This window comes from Orbilia oligospora, assembly GCF_000225545.1.
Source record: "Orbilia oligospora ATCC 24927 unplaced genomic scaffold scaffold00170, whole genome shotgun sequence".
NCBI classification, from domain to species: domain Eukaryota; kingdom Fungi; phylum Ascomycota; class Orbiliomycetes; order Orbiliales; family Orbiliaceae; genus Orbilia; species Orbilia oligospora.
Window position 1 is genome coordinate 271,441 of NW_011645727.1, and position 18,829 is coordinate 290,269.

The 18,829-nt window shown below is 44.8% G+C and overlaps 8 protein-coding genes across 8 annotated transcripts; 5 read left to right on the forward strand and 3 right to left on the reverse strand.

The window, feature by feature from the left end:
* Positions 1-1,251: 1,251 nt before the first annotated feature.
* On the forward strand, positions 1,252-1,895 carry AOL_s00170g90 (uncharacterized protein; the record flags this gene model as incomplete). Its single annotated transcript, XM_011127719.1, has 3 exons — positions 1,252-1,305; positions 1,443-1,720; positions 1,793-1,895. 3 exons carry the CDS (start codon positions 1,252-1,254, stop codon positions 1,893-1,895), a joined length of 435 nt encoding a protein of 144 aa, XP_011126021.1.
* A 4,181-nt stretch (positions 1,896-6,076) lies between these two features.
* Positions 6,077-7,179, forward strand: AOL_s00170g91 (uncharacterized protein; the record flags this gene model as incomplete). Its single annotated transcript, XM_011127720.1, has 6 exons — positions 6,077-6,116; positions 6,199-6,450; positions 6,519-6,654; positions 6,727-6,800; positions 6,868-6,951; positions 7,025-7,179. The coding sequence occupies 6 exons, from the start codon at positions 6,077-6,079 to the stop codon at positions 7,177-7,179; spliced, it is 741 nt and encodes a 246-aa protein (XP_011126022.1).
* A 1,002-nt stretch (positions 7,180-8,181) lies between these two features.
* AOL_s00170g92 (uncharacterized protein) lies at positions 8,182-9,480 on the forward strand (the record flags this gene model as incomplete). Its single annotated transcript, XM_011127721.1, has 1 exon — positions 8,182-9,480. The coding sequence occupies one exon, from the start codon at positions 8,182-8,184 to the stop codon at positions 9,478-9,480; it is 1,299 nt and encodes a 432-aa protein (XP_011126023.1).
* A 302-nt stretch (positions 9,481-9,782) lies between these two features.
* Positions 9,783-10,496, reverse strand: AOL_s00170g93 (uncharacterized protein; the record flags this gene model as incomplete). The annotated part of the gene is made up of 2 exons (XM_011127722.1): positions 9,783-10,343; positions 10,452-10,496. The coding sequence occupies 2 exons, from the start codon at positions 10,494-10,496 to the stop codon at positions 9,783-9,785; spliced, it is 606 nt and encodes a 201-aa protein (XP_011126024.1).
* Positions 10,497-11,461: 965 nt separating this feature from the next.
* On the forward strand, positions 11,462-11,930 carry AOL_s00170g94 (uncharacterized protein; the record flags this gene model as incomplete). The annotated part of the gene is made up of 2 exons (XM_011127723.1): positions 11,462-11,661; positions 11,726-11,930. The coding sequence occupies 2 exons, from the start codon at positions 11,462-11,464 to the stop codon at positions 11,928-11,930; spliced, it is 405 nt and encodes a 134-aa protein (XP_011126025.1).
* Positions 11,931-12,286: 356 nt separating this feature from the next.
* On the reverse strand, positions 12,287-13,890 carry AOL_s00170g95 (uncharacterized protein; the record flags this gene model as incomplete). The annotated part of the gene is made up of 2 exons (XM_011127724.1): positions 12,287-13,632; positions 13,770-13,890. 2 exons carry the CDS (start codon positions 13,888-13,890, stop codon positions 12,287-12,289), a joined length of 1,467 nt encoding a protein of 488 aa, XP_011126026.1.
* Positions 13,891-14,367: 477 nt separating this feature from the next.
* AOL_s00170g96 (uncharacterized protein) lies at positions 14,368-16,178 on the reverse strand (the record flags this gene model as incomplete). The annotated part of the gene is made up of 2 exons (XM_011127725.1): positions 14,368-14,746; positions 14,866-16,178. The coding sequence occupies 2 exons, from the start codon at positions 16,176-16,178 to the stop codon at positions 14,368-14,370; spliced, it is 1,692 nt and encodes a 563-aa protein (XP_011126027.1).
* Positions 16,179-17,787: 1,609 nt separating this feature from the next.
* Positions 17,788-18,621, forward strand: AOL_s00170g97 (uncharacterized protein; the record flags this gene model as incomplete). Its single annotated transcript, XM_011127726.1, has 3 exons — positions 17,788-18,212; positions 18,272-18,478; positions 18,582-18,621. 3 exons carry the CDS (start codon positions 17,788-17,790, stop codon positions 18,619-18,621), a joined length of 672 nt encoding a protein of 223 aa, XP_011126028.1.
* Between the last annotated feature and the right edge of the window lie 208 nt (positions 18,622-18,829).

Below are 18,829 nucleotides of genomic sequence, written 5' to 3' on the forward strand. Positions count from 1 at the left end.
TTGGACGGAACTGGGGATGTTATATAGCCGTAGCTGCACGACGGGCGCATGAAGCTTGAGTTGACAGGCAAACTAGATATGGAAATGACCTTCTACCGAAAGGGCTGTGCCCCTAAAACGGAATGCTTCTGGAAAAATGGGCGAAAGGGTATCTAGGAACGGGTTCTTGCATCTTAACCTTGATATTCAGGGGCCTTGGCTGCGACGACAGCTGGTACTGTTCGAAATTTATATGCGAATTGTGGTATTTTTTGCGTTGCAGGCCGGCCGTTAGAGCCGGAAACGGTCCCTGGCAAAGTCAATATACCATGGCGAACTTTGGAACAAGCTGTTTGTGGAAATGAAAGCGGATCGGCTAGGTTTATTACTACGGAAGTTAGTTAAGCTAACGAAGGCCTACGCATTTAGAGACAACGGTCTGTTGGGTTCCAGACACTCCTCGTCAGACTCCTTTCGTCGACGGTAGACGAGTCATTACTAGAGTTGTATTATACCCAGTCCCAAGCTTCCAACGATTCTGCGATGATCTGCTTTTTTATGAACCTTCTCGTACACTCCTAGCTTTAGCCGAGTCAGCAATCTATATAGATCTACGGAGTATAACAAAACTATTTATCGAATTTCAACTTCTTTGGGGGTGGAGTATTCGCAGGGTAAACTCTGAAGGACACTGCACTCGGGGTTGATAAAGAACCAGCCTCCCTAAAGTATGAGCAAACGCCCTACGATTACACCTTTGAATATTGCTCCGAGGAAGCCCAAGTTTTAGGGTGAATGGCATCACCAACACACCAAGAGGATCTCGAGCTGTTGGATGTTGGGTGAAACTCAAAGCTCACCGGCCAATCATAAGGGTCGGCTTGATTATTCATCCGCCCCGGCGCCATCTCATGTGACTGCGCGTACGGATTCAGTTCGAGCTAACGGCTAGAAGAGAATTTAGGGGCTTGGGACGCAGTCTTGTCGCCAAGTGAGTGAATGAAGAAGATCTTAAGATCGAGTCGGAGGGATTGATGCTTCTTGCCGAAAGGGATTGGGGTATTTGTTGAGCGGCTGAAGTTTTCGTAGTTTTGTATAAAGAGACTTCTTGAATTCACAAATCTTCCTCCTTTCCACCACCGTTCTAAAAGATTACCGGATAGTCATCCATTAAGATAATTCGGAACCATCCATCTAAATTCTGGCGTCGTTATTTCCTAGCTTTGCCCTGCTCTTTTCATTAACGTTAATATTAATATATTAACATACAATATGTCCGACACGAACGCCCCAGCCGGAGATTCTAAACTGGAATTGCCCACGCCTGTAAGAAAGTTACCCCAAACCTTTGTCTCGTCGCCAGACTCCTCAACTGTGCCCAAACCTAAACTAGACTACCCAAACCTTATTAATTTATATGATGATACCAAAGTTAACCTTTAATTTTTTGTCGTTTAATATAGCTCGGCTTCTGCTGGGTCGAAATCCCCGTCAAGGACATGAAACGTGCCCTGAAATTCTACGGTGATGCCTTTGGATGGACCAGCCAGGAACAGGGCGAAGCCTGGTATCAAATTGTTCAAAATGAATTCAAAAACCTCAACGGAGCTCTCCGTCTAGTCACGGAAGAAGAACATGTTGCTGGCACTGCAGCTCGCCATACTATGAAACCATTTATCGGTCTTCATAGTATCAAAGAGCCTCTAGCTAAAGTCAAAGAAGCAGGAGGAGAGATCATCAAGTCAGTTCCACACTTTCACGTAGAATTAAGATCCTAATGGATGGATGCTAATGTCAATAATCTTTCACTTAGTCCTGGGGAAGAGATACCTGGAGATATGGGCTTCTGTGGCGAATTTTATGATTCCGAGCGCAATGTCGTTGGGGTTTGGGCGAAGAAAATGTCACTGGACTAGTCTCGTAGGCATGATTGATCGATATTGAAGGAATGTAATGGCATCTCTTAGCTTAGATTAGATTTCTCTGCAGAGTGACAATTGATCTACTCAATTTGGACCCCGATCTTCATCCAGTAACAGCCCGGTTAGCTCAATCGGTAGAGCGTCAGACTCTTAACAACGGGGTTTCATCCCAGTTGCCATGGGCATCTGAAGGCTGCGGGTTCGACCCCCGCATTGGGCTTCCATAGCAACCAGTTTCCATTTATTCTTTATTTTTTGTTCTTTTCCTGGATTCTTTTTGGTGAATCGTGAAGATCCAACAAAGGAAAGAGAATGCAGATTTTTTTTAGCGAAAATTTTTATTTGCGTGTTGGATTTTTTTGCGGGAGATCTAATTCTCGTCCAGGGTGCAAAGCTTTTAGTGTCGGAACCAGTCCTGGAATCAGATGCTCGACTGAATGAATTGTGCAGGAATCGATTCTTGAAACCCCAAGGCTTAGACGTCAGAGCTCTCATACAATCGCTTAGAAGTGAGAACCCTTTTATTTTTTGTTGGTCCCCAGCTGCAGATATCAGATCGTAGAATTTTCAATCGTTAACTCGGCTGGGTCATCTGGGGCCCGGGGGATCCCGGGAAAGCTTCGAAATGCTAGGAAAACTCAAGTTGAGCAGAACCTACATACATGAATACGAAGCAATGCGTGGAAAGAAAATTGTAAATTGTATACATCTTAATAATTATAAAAACGAATCCACTTTACATCGATGCAAAATACAGGTAAAATCCGAGATCAAGATGGGAATTAGCATTAGAATATCTAGAATAACTAAAAAAAGAAGTACTCACCGCTGCTAACCGGCCCAGACAACCTCGCTTGGATCAAACCATCATAGATCGATTATTTTGGGCGTGTGTAACCTAGCGTAGCTCGTCGTATGATTGGTTCAATTCGCCAAAACTAAGCCGAAAGTCCTCCAACGACCATCCGATATGGTGTAGTGGTTAACATCGTTCGCTCTCATGGGTTCACGGGCTTCTAAACCTGTTCACCTGCGATCCGAACAGCCCCGGGTTCGATTCCCGGTGTCGGAATACCTCTTCAATAAATTTTGATTCTCAATCTTTTTGCCCTATTTATTACCCTTTTACTTTCAAACTGACCTCTAGATTGTACCTCTAGATGATGGTTTTGGTTTCTTGAAATTGACGCCAATGCAATTGTCAAGGGTTAGCAAATTTGCAAGGCTGCGAAAGTTTATACGTTTAGCGTTGTGGCCCTAAACCTCAGAAGTTGAAAGTAAGTTTTTCAAATGAACGGCGTTGAATTCAAAGCAGATGCCATTAATTCCCCCACCTGAGGTAATCTGATAGTATCAAATTAACTTTTATCACACGTAAGCACGAATCCTACTTTCCGGAAACCCGTTGAAACCTCTCTAAACGTTACTCGCTGATCCCTAAGCCATGCTAAATGTCAACTCAGAAGCGTATTTCGGAAAACGATTAATGATATCGATCTCATCCTTGACTCCGTGATATCGTGATACCCGACGCCTCTAAGGATGACCCTGCGACAGCGTGTCTTTAAAAATTAAACAGAGCTTTCATGAAGCTGAGCTGTTATATTTTTGTAACCCTGTAGTATGCGCCTATGTGTTGCATGCATATGAACAGAGGATGCATTGAACTCGCACCCGTCTTGCCTCCAGACCAAGGATCGATGCATGATAATTTTCAGTTCGGGTAGATTCCTGCCTCGTTTGTTAGCAGAGATTAGATTTCCCTGACCCCCTTGGGAAAAAAATTGATTATTTGATGGAAGGGCGAGTCTCGTCTATGTATTTTGCTTCACGGCGACGGCACACGCACGTGTTAATATCCTAAAGTGACCTGAAAAATAGGCATCTGATGTAGGATGATGTGCATCCGGCCCCAATAATGGACTTTGGATTCCGCCAAATCGCCTTTAAGAGTTGCCTTGCGTAGCGAGGTATTATCGTAGCTGGTTCATTGATGGGTCGTATATATCAATTAATATTATGATATACAGTGCGCATGCGTATGCTCGCATTATCGAACTCCAATCCAAACGGCTTTCGATTCCAGCCTCCGAGAACAAAAGGTAGCAACAGACTATAGTGCTAGATTCTATTAATTAAAGAACCATCTAGCCCAAGTTATCTGCTTTCCCCAGTCCTTCCATATAATATAATGCTCCAACGCTATTTGATACATATGAATGGCAAGTTCCGTGTCGCCTGGATGCCGCAGACAATTAGGCAAAATCTTACATGGGAAAGACAAACACAGAAAATGCCTCTTCAACTTGTTGCAAAACTTCCTCCTATCTATAGCTACTATGTAGACCGTAGTTCAATCAGCGCAGGATCAGGATCATTACCCATGTCAAAAACAATGAATTCGCTAAAGATTTCTCCATTAGACCTTTCGGTTAACAACATGCATAACCATAGTCTACCTCTGGTACCTTTTTTTCCTTGGTCGATAGGACGAATTTTGTGCGTATTTGGGTAATCAATTCGCCTCGCTAAGGCTCTAGAAGCTCGGTTCTCGTCGTCCACAACGGTAATTGCGTTTTGACCCTTTGGCTTTTTACCCCAGAAATATATGCGCGCAGGCCCCTGCAGCGTTTATTTCAGCTCTGTAGTTCAGGCAGTATGCATGCAGCAACGAAAAGAAAAATTGCACAAGTTATGATAAGTTTCGTCTCATTTTTCTTACATGAACAACTACAATTCGATAGCTGAAAGGCGTCCCCTTGATAGTGATTTTCACGCATGCCATTCGAATCCAGGTACCACTGTCATTGAAAGAGAAGACGGATTCGTAACCCGCCAGAAGGCGCCACCAGAAGCGCCACCTGCATATGTTACTGGTCTAGATATTTTTTCGTCTCGGAATTCTTTTCGAGGCTTAGGAGAGATATTACTGCTTATGAGCTTGACTCTATTTGCCCTGCATATTGCGTGCAAAGAACTAATATAATGTCACACAAAAAAAATCGTTCGCGCAGCTAGGACTGTTCACTATCCAACTGCTTAGACACGCATGACATGCGGTACTATAGGTATATGGTAGTACTGGTTCGTGGTGTAGGCAGCGATTCAACAGACAACAGGCAGTTCGTAGGTGACGAAATCTTTCGTTTAAACTGAAATGTATAGCACTTGGAACTTGGCCGGGTGATGCGTTTAAGCTCACCAAGAAATCCAAGAGAAATCCGCACGGCCATATTGAGGTGTCCTATACCTATGTACCCGAATCTATAACACTATTGAATAAATTGATCTTTGTTTCGGATCCGAGTTTTGCCCCTACATTAATATCCCACCTTAAGAACTCGATATTAGCCTTGAACAGTTTTTTATTGGTTCAATTTGAAAACTATGTCCAAGAGTAGTCTCGTACTGCAGACGCGGTCCACACTTTGGTCCAAGAGTGCTTCTTTGAGAACGCCTTAGAAATGTCACCTCCGAGACCTTATGCACGCACGACAACCTGCCATATCTGGACTTACAGTGCTCTGGAAAGACAGGAGTATTGAGAACTCGATCAACTCCATATGTACCCTTAATTCACGGCCCGCATCACCGTCTGCATTCCCGCCTCTAGATCCTTTCCGTATGTCGTGATTTTGAACCTCTTAAGCTTAGATAGGTACTAAGTAGAAAATTGTATGTCAAGATCTTATCTTCAACGTCGAAATGAAATGGAGCTTCTCCCTCCGAAAAAAATCTACATCACCATCCCTAAAGATGTCGTGATACAGCCCCCAGGACCATTCCACCTACTATCTAGCGATTTGGAATTCATCCATTGATTACTGGGATTGTTACACAGCCGATAGCTAGAGCGAATATGTTACACCCCTTACCATTGACCTGGAAGCCGTCTAGGCTCAATACCTAGAAATTTTCGTCGCGTAGTACCGAGTTCGGCTGAGAATCTGGATGGACGGGTTCGCTTTCGCTAGCTGAAACTATTCCCGTGGCTATACCTTAATCAAGTCCGGTATCAATCTTGGGGCAATACTTACCATTAGAATGGTTGGGCCTTGTGAGTGTACGACTGTCTATAAATATCGAGGCTGGAACCCTTCTTCTCTTACTTTCTTTCTCACCAACGGCAACAATCAGCAAAATTCCAGGCAATACTGCCAGGGAGAACATCCAAAATGAAGTTGATTAGTGCTTTGCTCGCAGCTTTGGCTGTTGGTAAGAAGCCGTCCCCATTGATCTCTGATATTTATAACCATTTGTCTTTTAAGATATTAACCTGATACTTTCAAAAAAAAAGGCGATGCTTTTGCTGCTGTGGCGACCACTCTAGCCACCCAGACCGCCAGTCCGGTAACTTCTGTTCCAGGCACGACTTCTCCAGTTTCGAGTCCAGTATCCACCCCCGGAACCCAAGTTTCGGAGACTATTGTACCTCCAAGCGAGCCTTCCTACCCACCAGCAACTGGTACACCAGGACCAGTTGATCAGCAAATCGATTCAGTCGTTTCTGAGTTGAGGAGCAATGTTGTCAACATTAATGCCAGATATAGTATGTTTACAAATCCACCTAACTCATTGTTTTCATTTCAAGAACTTTGGTTCTAATCGGAATTTTAGATGCGACTTGTGCAAATTCCTGCAACGCTGGCCATATTCAAGCCTGGGGTGATGAGCACGCCAAAGTTGCCGATGTTGCTTTGACCAAGCTCAGAGCCATCCCTGTTGGATATGTCTACTGGTGGTACCCAAGACTGTAGGTTCCGTCCACTTCCATCCAGCCATTAGACTTCATGGGAAAAACATCTAACGTATAGTGGTTGATAAGGGTCTGGAACCTTGGTTGGATCTGGATTGAAATCTACTATACTCTTTACTTCATCTGGTTCCGCGCTGGACTTGGTAAGTTCTCTACCCCGGCTGAACTTTTATAAGGAATGAAGTAAAGTACTGATTGGCATCTGTACAGTCTGGGAGTTGATCTACTTCAACCGTTATCTCTGGAACTTTTATGTTTCATGGAGAGCTCTCTTCTGGTACTTTGGCCGATTCGGTGGATAGTAAGTTGCACCCTCCTTGCACGCACTCCTGATCTAGGGCGTGATACTAACTCGGCTATCCCGTAGCTGCTTCTGGCCATACTGGTACGGATGGTTTTACCGCTACTACTGGGGATGGGGATGGGTTTGGTGGAGTTGGTGGAGAGTTTTCTGGTGGTGGTAGATGCAGCACCTCGTGCCTGGGACCTGGTTACGAGGAGCTTCGGACAAAGCAACCTTAGGTATCAACGAAAATTAGCCAGGCTTTCTAAGCATCTATATGGATATCATGCATCGTGTAGTTAGAAGGAGATTCAAATAAAAACTTATACCTACCCCTAAATTAGTTCCACAGTATCCCTACAATGCAATGTAATTCTAATCTGAAATCAACTGGATTGTACGTAAATATAATCTTGCGTGACCTGGCCTGAGCAAGCCATGGTAATGATTACCGTACCATGTTCAACGTACTCTGACGCCCCAGTATACCATCTGAGGCAGGTACGCAAACAGATTAGTCAACCTCGATATCTCGTACCACGAAGGGATCCAAAGAACCCCTGCCAGTAACTTCAACCCAACACGAATCTTCTGTTGCATTTTTCTGTTGCAGCTTTAAACCTGGTCGAATGTGCACAAGGAGAGAGCTGTGAGGTTATTTCGGTAGCCTTATGTGTCTTTGTGTAAGTGAGTACTTGGCTGTAGTAGAGTTTCTGTTTCAAGTCTAAGTTAGTTTATGAAGGCTCAGCAAGATAGGAGGGAGATATACTTGAATATGTGACTTTATGCCCAATCCATCAATCTTGGTTCTGTATGTCTGTTCTTCTATAATCTCGATGGTGTCCCAATAGAACCTATGTCGTTTTTTGAGATTTGAACTAGGAACTGAATCATTTGGTCCTTTACATGCACGGAGGCAGTTTCTTCGTGAGTTTGTAGTCTTGGTGGTCCAGAATGAAGAATTAGCTGTGGGATGGTCGATATGTGGTGTTGGTAGGAAGCCTTCTTTGAGAATGAGCAGTGAGCAGTCAGAGCGGTGCCGGCTATCCCACGCTTCCTTATCATAGTCAAATATTTGCCCTCAAAAGTGAAAACATCTACTTTCATCACCTTCACCAACCATCACCGTCCCGTATCACCAGCTTCACCAGCTTCACCAGCTTCACACCGCAGAAACGTCACCAGTCCGTCTCTCGTGAATCTCAAATTCTTTCTTTCAAGTCTAGTCGGCTGAATCCAAGATGTCTCAATCCGTTCCTTCTTCCCCTGTTCCATCCTGGAAAGCTAGATCTTCAGCTAGCAGGGCTCCACCTCCCCAGCCTCCCAAACGCCAGATATCCGTCATTTTGGACGCTTCTGCCTCTTCCTCCCTCTCATCTCTCATATCGCTCTCAGACTCTGAACTATCTCGAAAAGAAGAAAAGGAAACTTCAATAGCAGCTTGTGTTCCGAAGGACTTCAACTGCTTCTGGGATATCGTTACTGACGGCCTCAAATGGGACGCAGATGAAACCACCATGCCTTCAAACATCCAAGCACAACTCCTCAACCTCATCCAATCCAATAGGAAGTTCCAACACCAAATTGGTATCGACAGTTGGGTCCGAGGTCTCCTCGAAGAACACTTTGTTGATATCAACGAGCATTGTGATGAAATCGCGTCGGGAAGGATCACAAAACCAATGGGCAATGACTTCATTTTGTCGTTGACAGAACCATACACACTTGGGTTCCGAAGATTCTGGGTCGATTGTGTCATTGGTAACCAGGAGAAACACAAACTCGCTCGTCGTTCTGTCAATCAGTTTGTGAATATAGTTGTTCCGCGCCCCCAAGGTTCCAGAGGGGGTACCACCTCAACTTTCAACGCTCCAATCACTGGCTTGCCCGTTTACAGGAAGGTCTCTGAGAAAATTAGCGGGAAGCTAGATGAGCTCGTCCGTTTGGGTCGATATATGGCTGGGATGGTCAAAGATATCGAAACCACTACTCTCCAGTTCGGCATGAGGTACAAACCACTCACCCGAAAGGAGCACGACATTGTCGACGAGGTTATCTGGTGGGCAGAAAGCATCGTCAATTTCTATACCCTCGATTGCGATAGCCGACAGAAGGCCAAAAACTTCGTCGGTTTGGCTAGGTCGCTATTTTCTGGGGACCGGCTTGCCTCCCTTGAAGCTCGCTTCAAGGAGTGGGAAATCTCCGAGGATGACCAACGAATCGTGGCTGGCAACTCTTCTTCCCCCTCTTCCCCCTCCCTTTCCACTACTGGGCCCACAGAAGGGCACCAGAAGGCGCTCTTGATCCGGCACATATACCTCATCGAGCGTCACGTGAGTGCCATCTGGCGCGAGCTCTTCTTGGCCATCGAGCTTTGTCTCGATGTCCAGTTGGCTTGCCACCAGTGGTACCATGTGATGCAAGATAGGTATCACCAGGCCGTCCGTAACATCAAGGATATCAGGAGCAAGCCCGATATGCGCCTGTATATCGGCTTGAAAGAGCGGCGGGCTGGGAAGAGGATGCACAAGTGGGAATAAGGGTGAGGTAAGGAGGGGGGAAAGGGGAGAAGGAAAGATGATGGTAGGCGGGTGGGGGTTGGTTTTATCTATGGTGTTCTGGCGTGCGGCTACGGGGTGTGGGGTGCGAGGAGTATATTGTGTTTTAATATGTTTTTTTTAAAAAGAAAATATCACTGCACGCTCCTAGGCGACTGGGGGTGGTCACGGGGGTGATCCCTCATGTACAAGCAATATTTCCAGCTAGCTCCGGTTCCTTTGAATTTCTATCTCGTCGACAAGTAAGACACGCTGTGTATTTTTAAGAACGCGCGACAAGTCCTCTACAGCATGGCCTTAAGTTCCCTGAATTCGCCATCCGCGTGGCCGGTAAACCTCCGCTCCGCATACCCCCAGTTGATGATATTCCAAATGTTCTCTACGTAGGCCGCTTTACCATTCAGATACTGGAGATAATAGGCATGTTCCCACATATCAACTCCAAAAATAGCAGTTGTTTCCTCAGGAACCGTATCCTGATCCTTCGTTGTGATGATATCCAATTTCCCGTCCTTCACAATGAGCCACCCCCACCCGCTACCTTGGATACCCAAAAGAGCGGCATTGAATTTAGTCTTGAAGTCAGAAAAGGAACCGAATCCCCTCTCAATTGCTTGAGTCAGAAATGGGGCAGCAGATTGCTTTGCATCTTCGGACGACGCAGGGGTGAGGTTATTCCAAAAGATGGAGTGATTGATGTGTCCTCCACCATTGAAGTGGACTAGGGATTGAGTATTCGAAGCTTTCGGAGATGATAAAGCCTTGTTTAAATTTGCAATGTATGTGGCATGATGCTTGGAGTGGTGAAGCTCCATAATTTGAGAAGAGATATACGGTTCCAGTGCCTACATGTGTACATTAATATACTGTCCGAATGATCTATTGACCTCAACCATTTACTGTAGAACTCCCCACGAGATTAAAAGATAGACAGATGCAGGGGGATAACTTACATCATAAGCATAGGGTAGTGGAGGAAGTGTATATATCTCTGTCATTATGGAATTTTTGTTTGAAAAACGGCGACGAAAGTATATATCGATATATCAGACAGCTGTCGACAGGATATTCTTAGAATCCTCTAAAAATTGTAGTATGGAAGATATCTTAAACAAAATCGGAGAAGATTTTGGAATTTTAGAACGAGGAATTTTGATTAAGAGAAGCTAGAGGAGGGGAAATTAAGGAAGAACATTGGGTCGGCCGCGCAGTTTTGCTTTAACGTCCAGCGCTACAGCCATCAGCCATCGAGCATCAGATATTTGTCATCCATCCTCTCGTAAGCCTAGTTCAATCACGTCACAAATGAGCATTTTATTACCAATCATCATCTCTCAACTCCCCACCCTTAGTGTCCAATCATGAATAGTGTCTATTTCGAACCCAACTGTGGAGGGAACATATGCATCGCAATGCAAAGGCTAAGAGTTGGAACTAACCGCACAACGCTTTGTAGATGCAACCTGTGTTAGCGTGGTACACGCCCCTGTCAAATTCACGAAAGATGATTCGTAGCCAACCCAAAACTTGAGCAAGTTTGCGCTCGTAGGTGTGGGGCTTGGGTGGAACCAGTTACCGAACATGCATTAGCGGCAGCAGTTCGGAAGTTGGAGGGGGGGATTCTGGTATGTGGATTTGAGCGAGTTTTCTTGCAAAGTGGACAAGTGCATACGAGGCAATGCATGGCCTTGTGAGATGTGCCACATGGGATTATATTAGGAGTCGAAAGATAGAAGCGTTCGAAATTGGAGAGGGCGTTCTTGAGGGCAACATTAAGCGTGAGGTGAAAGATGTTAAATAGGAGGGTTTTGGACGGGATTCTAGAAATCTTGATGTCTCCTTGACCCTTTTGTATGTTTGTAAACCGTATACCAGTACGCTCCGAGTTTCAAGCTCTAGAATACTGGATCCAATTTTTGCCATCCAACAAAAATCCCAAAGCCACCAGTCCAAAAAATAAAAAATGTGCCACGGCCATTCCTCCAGGAAGAGCGAAGGTGGGGCTATTGCCATTCTTCGAGGGGAAGGGAGACAAAGTGGTGCTCTTTTCAACGCCAAGATCACATTGAAAAATTTCGAAGAGGACGTCTCGACACATGCAACCTTTTTATTTGAAAGGACCAATAGAATACCCTCATTGGGTTCTTGTACGCTCATAATCCAGTAGGTTTGCGGGTCGAGTACAGATTCAAATAGAAGCTATGCATATGCTGACATCGATATCCAGTCAAGACGGGAACCTAAATTATGAAGATACAACCCAAGAACCATTGCACTACATCCCATTCAATATATATGGGGAGCAGGCGTGCGAAATGTCGTTGCCCGCGAGACTAGACCTCGGAGTTGGTGGCCAAGGCGTCATCGGCCGGAAAATGTCCCTGATGAACAGCAGGCAGGTGATTGCGGAAGGCATCATTGGCTGGAATTAGAGGCAAAAAAAATCCTGTATATTATTTCGTACAGTTCTGATATTGTTGGATAGGCGCGTACAGGTGTAAAGGAGTTCTTTCGAACCGACGGCGGGTCGCATAGGTAGGGCTTTTTTTGGCTTTTTCTTTTTTTTTTCTCTTCTTTTTATAAACTTCGGTTTGTTCTGGCCTCGTGATTACTTTTCAGGTCCAATTTAGATCCGATTAATCAATTAGAGTTCAGTTTTCGCGGCCTTTCTCACGAGATGTTTCGTCCCCGTATGTCGCAACCCCATATGATCATGTTACGTCGTTGAAACCTCAAATAAAGTCAGAGTTTAGCCACCAAAACATTCATTTTGGTGAGATCTAGAAGCTCAAGAGAGTAATATGTTCGGAGTGAAACTCGGTCCTTGACCATCCGGTCTCTCTTTACCCCCTTCTCTTAATTCCATCCAAAACTTCGAGCATTCCCTTAGTTCATCATCGATAAAGGCCTCCCATTTTTTTATAAACCACGGCTGTGCTTCCCAACTCCTGGGATTCCATGGCTCCCCGCCATGCTTCCCCTGACCACTGCCCCAGCACATGAGTGCAGACTTGCCCAGATCTGCGCAAAATTCAATCTCATTGAGAAGGCCTTTACTTCCCGCCTCGATAACTTTTTCTCTGAAACCGGGGAAGGGGAAGACATCAATGTAAGCTTTATGAGGCGTCCGGCATTGCAGCGCAGAAGGCTTCAGCGAGTCCGAAACGTTCGCAAACTTCTCCTGGACTTTTTCTACGGATTGATCGTTCATAAAATACGCCTGTACGAACGGTGATTTGTAAGGGTCTTTGAAGTCCTCCGGTAGAGGATTCCGAAAACCTATCATTTTTGCATTAATGACGACTGCTTTGAAGGTTGTAATTTCGTGGAGGTTCATATGAGTTCGACATGGTGATGGAGTGTAGATAAGCAATTCTTCGAGAGCCTTGGTGCTAATATCTTCGATAGATGCTTCCCGTTGTTGTCGGTCCCGAACTCTTTGGCTTCGCGATAAACGAATGTCGAGTTGCTGATCTTTCGCTGCTAAAGCCTCTAACCCCGCTTCAATAATATCCTTTAGACTGTACCCTCCACTAGCCCGTTCTACTGGAGTGGGTGTAAAGAATCCTGCCGGTTGGCTGAGTGAATGAGATCTCTGTACTTCTATGACGTCATCATCGGGATCGGGAGGGGGAACAAGTGGCGACTGCCTAACTTCTACGGAAGGCGCATGTTCAGGCCGTGTAGAGCTTTCCCCATTGCGAATATCAGAACCTGGATCTGATATGTCTGAATTGTATGAATATGGACCAGTTGTAGGAAATCTATCATAAACCCCAGGAATCGTATCAGGTGTCGGGGCAGGCTCATCAGGATCGTTCAAGAGCCAGTGAAGACTGATTAAACGAGGAGCCGATGAACTACGTCCGGCTTCCTTTTCTCGCGCATAATCGACATCGGAATTATACAGCTGCCTTGCAGCTTCATTTATAGCCCGCTCGTTATTGAGTTTGGTGGAGAACTCGAAGTGTGTGTCTGTATATGCATTAATAGGCGCCCTTAATTCCACCGACGGTTCTATCGCAGTATTGACTGCAATAGGGACGTCCAAAGCCAAATTCGACGGATGATTCCAATATTCTGGATCTATGGATTGGCGGAGGGCTGCGAAGACCTTCTTTCGTTTCCGCTCGCCTATATCAAATTAGACAATCCGCTGAGTCAGCCAATGTATTACAAACGAACACCCCGTAAAGCCCTCTTGTAGTTGCACTATGCATAACCGCTAGGCATTCACACTCATTTGGGGAATGTGTCGAAATGTTACATACGAAACAATCTCTGGGCTTCGCGATTCTGGGCCCTTCTTTTCTCGGTCAACTTTCTGGGCTTTCGGGCTGGTTGTGAAGTTAAAGCAATGCCAGCGGGGATTTCGCCGGCCATGTTTGACATTTCAAAGGTGATGGTACCACTGTACGTGTAATCCGGGCCGGGACGCGGGTCAGAGGAGTTACAGTGTACGGTCGCGGATCTTCCCCCTACAGCCAGGTTGATTTAAAGAATTTTACGACACAGGTGCGGATTACCTCCTGGAAGAAGAAGTATTCGAAGAAAGTGTCGAGTGATGTGGAGACTCGCATATTATCAGGCAACTTCATGAATTCACTCGGGTTTTGGGATCGGGGCAGGGAAGTAAGCCACTTCCATCCGGATTGACAAGGTTCACAGAACTCGGCCGACGGAGCTACTAACCAAATTTAGTTTAGTCAAGTTCAGCTCTTAACCTCCAACATTCTACAACACGTTTTGAGTGTACGTATTCACACCTGCATATACTAACAATTATACATGTACATGTATATGCACAAGAACAGCTTCGGTTCTAGATAGGCCTTCGGTGGGTAAAAAAACGCTTTAGCTCAGGACAGTCTAGTTATTTTTCCCAGCATCATTAACAGCGTCCGAAAATCGTGAGCCTGTGCCGGAAAATATCGACCGTCGAGGAGGAGAGTAGTTTCGAGTACCCGGGCTAGAACCCGGGTGAAGCAAACTGCGAGCTGATGGACTTACATCCGTTGAGAGCAATTTCAATTGATCCGCGTTGGTAGGGTCTGAGCCTTCTCGTACTAACTGTACCCCTTGCTGAGACTCTAAATCTCCATCCGACTCCCTTAAGTCGATAGATATTGGTATAGCATTGATTAAATCCTCAAATGCCCTGTCCGTGCGGTCTGTTGGCTCAAGTCCTGATCCACCTCGCTCTTCGAATTCCCGAAATGTAGGATCTCCATTATCTTGCTCCTCTAGCCTGAGTAAGAGCCCCCTGGGCTAGTATTTTGATTCATTGGGCTAGTATTTTGATTTATTGGGCTAGTATTTTGGTTCATCGGGCTAGCCATTGTTTCAATATTTGATAATCTCATATACTTCGGTGCCTCGATGGCATTAAACGTTAGATCTTTACCAAGGTGGGCCGATTTTTCGATTTGGGGAAGCTGAGGCACCTCCATAACCCTCAGGATTTCGGCCATTACGGCAAGATCATCTATCAAATGTTCGGGTATAAGGGTTACCTGTCGGACGAGGTCTTTCAGAAGCTGCCACTTTTGGAAAATAGGAGTTTGTTGCTTTTTCGGAAAGAAGGTCATTCGTTGCGCTTCCCTAGGCCCAGTATCTTCAAAGCTGTGCCAGAAATTTGCAAAGCGGCTTCTCGTCCCTTTCTTTTCTTCGGCAATCCGAGCCCTCTCTTCTGCTACCTTCTCCCGCTCCTCCATAGTTTTGTTCCAACCCGCAACCCTTGAGTCATATTTCCCCATTGCAAGCCGGATGTCCCAGGCTTGCACTAACCCCTGTTTCCGTATTTCTAAAAGCCGATCCCTCAATTTTAAGAATGTTTTCCACATTCGTGTCGTTTTGTTCGGGTCGACAACGACGGTAACCAATTGATGCTCAAGCGAAACATCAAGGTTGCTGACCACGAACTTGAATTCATGCTTTCGTATATCTACTCCTGGCTTTGCTGAAACCTCTTCAGCATTAAGAAGATACTTTTCGATTTGCTCAGACCTCGACTGAATGTGAGAGCCATATCGATTATTCGGGTATCGAGGGCCTTTGAAGCGAGGCGTGAAAAGTAGATGTAGGTGATCGGCCGTTGTTCTGACGATGGGTTCGTCTTCAAACTTAGCAGAATCCCGATAATCCTCTGGGAAGTCTCGGTTGAGCATATCAACAGTGTAAGAATATTCGGCAGGAACATTCCCCAGGTCGAGTGTGGCGACGTTATAAAATGGATTTTCCCATGTGCTGATTACGATCTCAAATAGTGTATTCGCCCATTCCACGACCTTGTTCTGGAATTCTATAGGAGGATCCCTCCCTTTACTAACCATCTTGTAAGTATCAAAGATAGCCTCCTTTACCCTGTTCACCTTCTCTGTATAGCACGTCGATCGAATATGGTAATCATATGGCTCTTGCCCAGGACTTCCATAGAACAAGCTCTCCCATTCTTCTTCTGCACCCCTATAGAATGAAAAAAAGACCTCAACTAATTCGTTATTATCCACTACCCGCTGCCACTTCGCATAAGTCTCGCCATCAATCTCGATGCGGTGTTCACCGATATCGCCGGTGAGTAGAGTGGGCTCTTTTGCAAGATCGCCGATATCATTAAAATAGTCTAGACTTAGTGCCTGTGGCAGGAAGTAGCAGAGGGAAGCGAGATATCGAAGTCGCATGATACGTATAGTTGCCAGCTCAACTTTACGTCTATCAACGAAGCCTAGGCATCAACATGTCCGTGCCTTGTTGGCCCTGGTCTTAGGAGTTTCGCTAGTGCTGCGCTTGATTGACTCAGTTTAAAGAATTTGCTCAAATAGGATGTTTCTCTCGCGGGCTCAAGCTCGTCCCTTGGATCGAAGACTCGGCCCAGATCTGAAAGATTCACAGACACCTGTGCGCGGAATACAACAATCTCAACACATCTTCGTAACTCCTGGCTATATCCTACTAGATCCAGCACCGGAAAATCCTTTCCCATATTAATATTATCTTGATTGGGCTTCAATATCTAAGGACCTTTGTAGAGCATACATACTACCAAAAGCTTAATATTCAAGTGTGGTGTGGCATGTAAACATTAGTACATACTTAAGTATATATATATCTGACCACATGCAAGGGGCCGGGCTCAAGAATTCAACCAAATATACCTGTAAAAACGGCAAATCAGGTTGGTGTTATAAACCTGTGGGGGTGAGTACCACCTAATAAACAACCTATACACTTAGCTTTGAGAGAATTCTACTTAGGACTACTTTGCCTGGGTACAAGACAAACTGTTTTGTTTTATAGGGAATTATCAGCTCGTGTCATACCTTGTGTATTACGATGCCAGTAAAGCCCTCATAAAAAGCCAATGATTCTGTACTTTTGAGATTTGATGGCATACTCCACTTCAAGAGTGCCTAGATTCGAGGACAGCTTCTATAGTTAGTAGCATAGAATATTGCAATATATATATTAATAGTCAGCTTGGCCCTCTTCCGAATTTCCTCTATCTATACCAAACTATCAAGACGTTTTTGACGAGTTCAAAAAATACTGGCTTCCAAGGAGGGTATTCTCTTCCCAAACTCAAGAGCCACAGAAGAACTTTGCTTAGTCTAGGGCTAAGCTGTGCTGTTAAATTCTTTTGCCGAGAGTAGCTAAACACACGCAGTCTCGGACTGCGGCTAGCGTACTGTAAGAAGCATAACATCTAATACCATGAATGGTATTAGGATCTGCATGGTTATGGCACTGCGATTCTAATTAGGCTGGCACAATAAGGCTAACTAAATTGTTTGAGCTTTATAAATTTAGAAGTCAACTCGCGGACTTAAAACTTTAAACCCGTTAGGTAGATCACTTTGGTAGCACTTTTCGGCATTCCGGCACTGAACGGACACAGTATTTACGGTAAATTCCTAGTCTCGGGGCCGTAATCTCCATCCACTAATCTTTAATATAGTGGTTCTAGTGACGTGAGCGCCGCGTATAAATTGAGCCTAATCCACTTATGTATTTTTGTATGAAAATGAAAATTTGCTTTTCAGTTATTGTTTCCGAGACTCTTTTGAAGCTTTTTAGTACAATAGAGGAATATATACCCACGTTTTTTTTATCTCGGAATATGACGACCGGTCCTTCTCAAGCATGCCTATGCACCCCTTCGATTCTGTTCAAGAGTTATACTGCTAAAGGCGTATTCCTTGAACCCACCAGTAGCCTGAAACTATGTATGTTGTATTCCTGCATTATATTTCACGTTTTGTAAACGTGTACTAGATTAATTAAGAGAATTGTATGGATCTGATAAATTTTGAAGACGTCACTGGCCCTGCAACTTCAAAATCGGTTATAGTGTTCATATACGGTGCATACGGATATTCAGGCCAAATTCTTTTTGCAGCCGATACCCTCTCTGAGCTATCGGGGACCCTTGTGATCGTTCCTGACATATTGGGAGAGGCGGCCATCCCACCCAAATACCAATCTCTAGATGAGGTCACCGAAGAAGAAAAGAACCGTCTTCTGACAAAGTTCATGGATAAAATCAACAATTTTCATGATTTTCCGGGACAGATTCTGGAGGGTATGGAGCGATGGAGAACTTCTTGGCCATTGATTGAGAAGTGGGGAATTTTCGGACTGTGTTTTGGGGGTAAAGTCGCCGCTCTGATGTCAAGAAATGGGACACCGTATGTTGTCTCCGGACAGGCACATCCTTCGTACGTGTCCCCTCGATATGTCGCAGGTGGTTCAAAACTGAACTAATATTTTATGTCAGATTTATTGCAAATGAGGACCCAGAACTCATTAGTATTCCGCATATCTGCCTCGCGTCAAAAGATGAAGATCCAGAAAATATCACACAATATAAGATGATGCTTGACGAACGGGGCTATGTTAACACATATCCCGACAGTATACATGGTTGGATGGGTACGAAAGCTGACCTGGAGGACTCAGAAAAAAATTTATCATTCAACAGAGGGTATGTTAGCCATAATTTTTACATCGTTCCACATATATGTATGGGTAGGAAGGTTTCTTCTCGGGCCTGACTAATTCTTCGAAAATCGAAACGACATGTATAGCTACCACGAAGTTTCAGATTTCTTTAGGAGATATCTTTAAATATCGTATTGAAATTATGGAAGGGGCAAGCGAGGTAGGTATCATACGTCTGTTCGTTAGAACTAATGTGTATTAATTTGCGACGGCGCGGTAAGGCGGTTACAATTATCACTAACATCCTCAAGCGGTACTCGCTGGGCCTACCTGTAGACAAAGTCCATCTATATCATGAATTTCGATACTGGAAAATTCCCTGATTTTGAAGTTT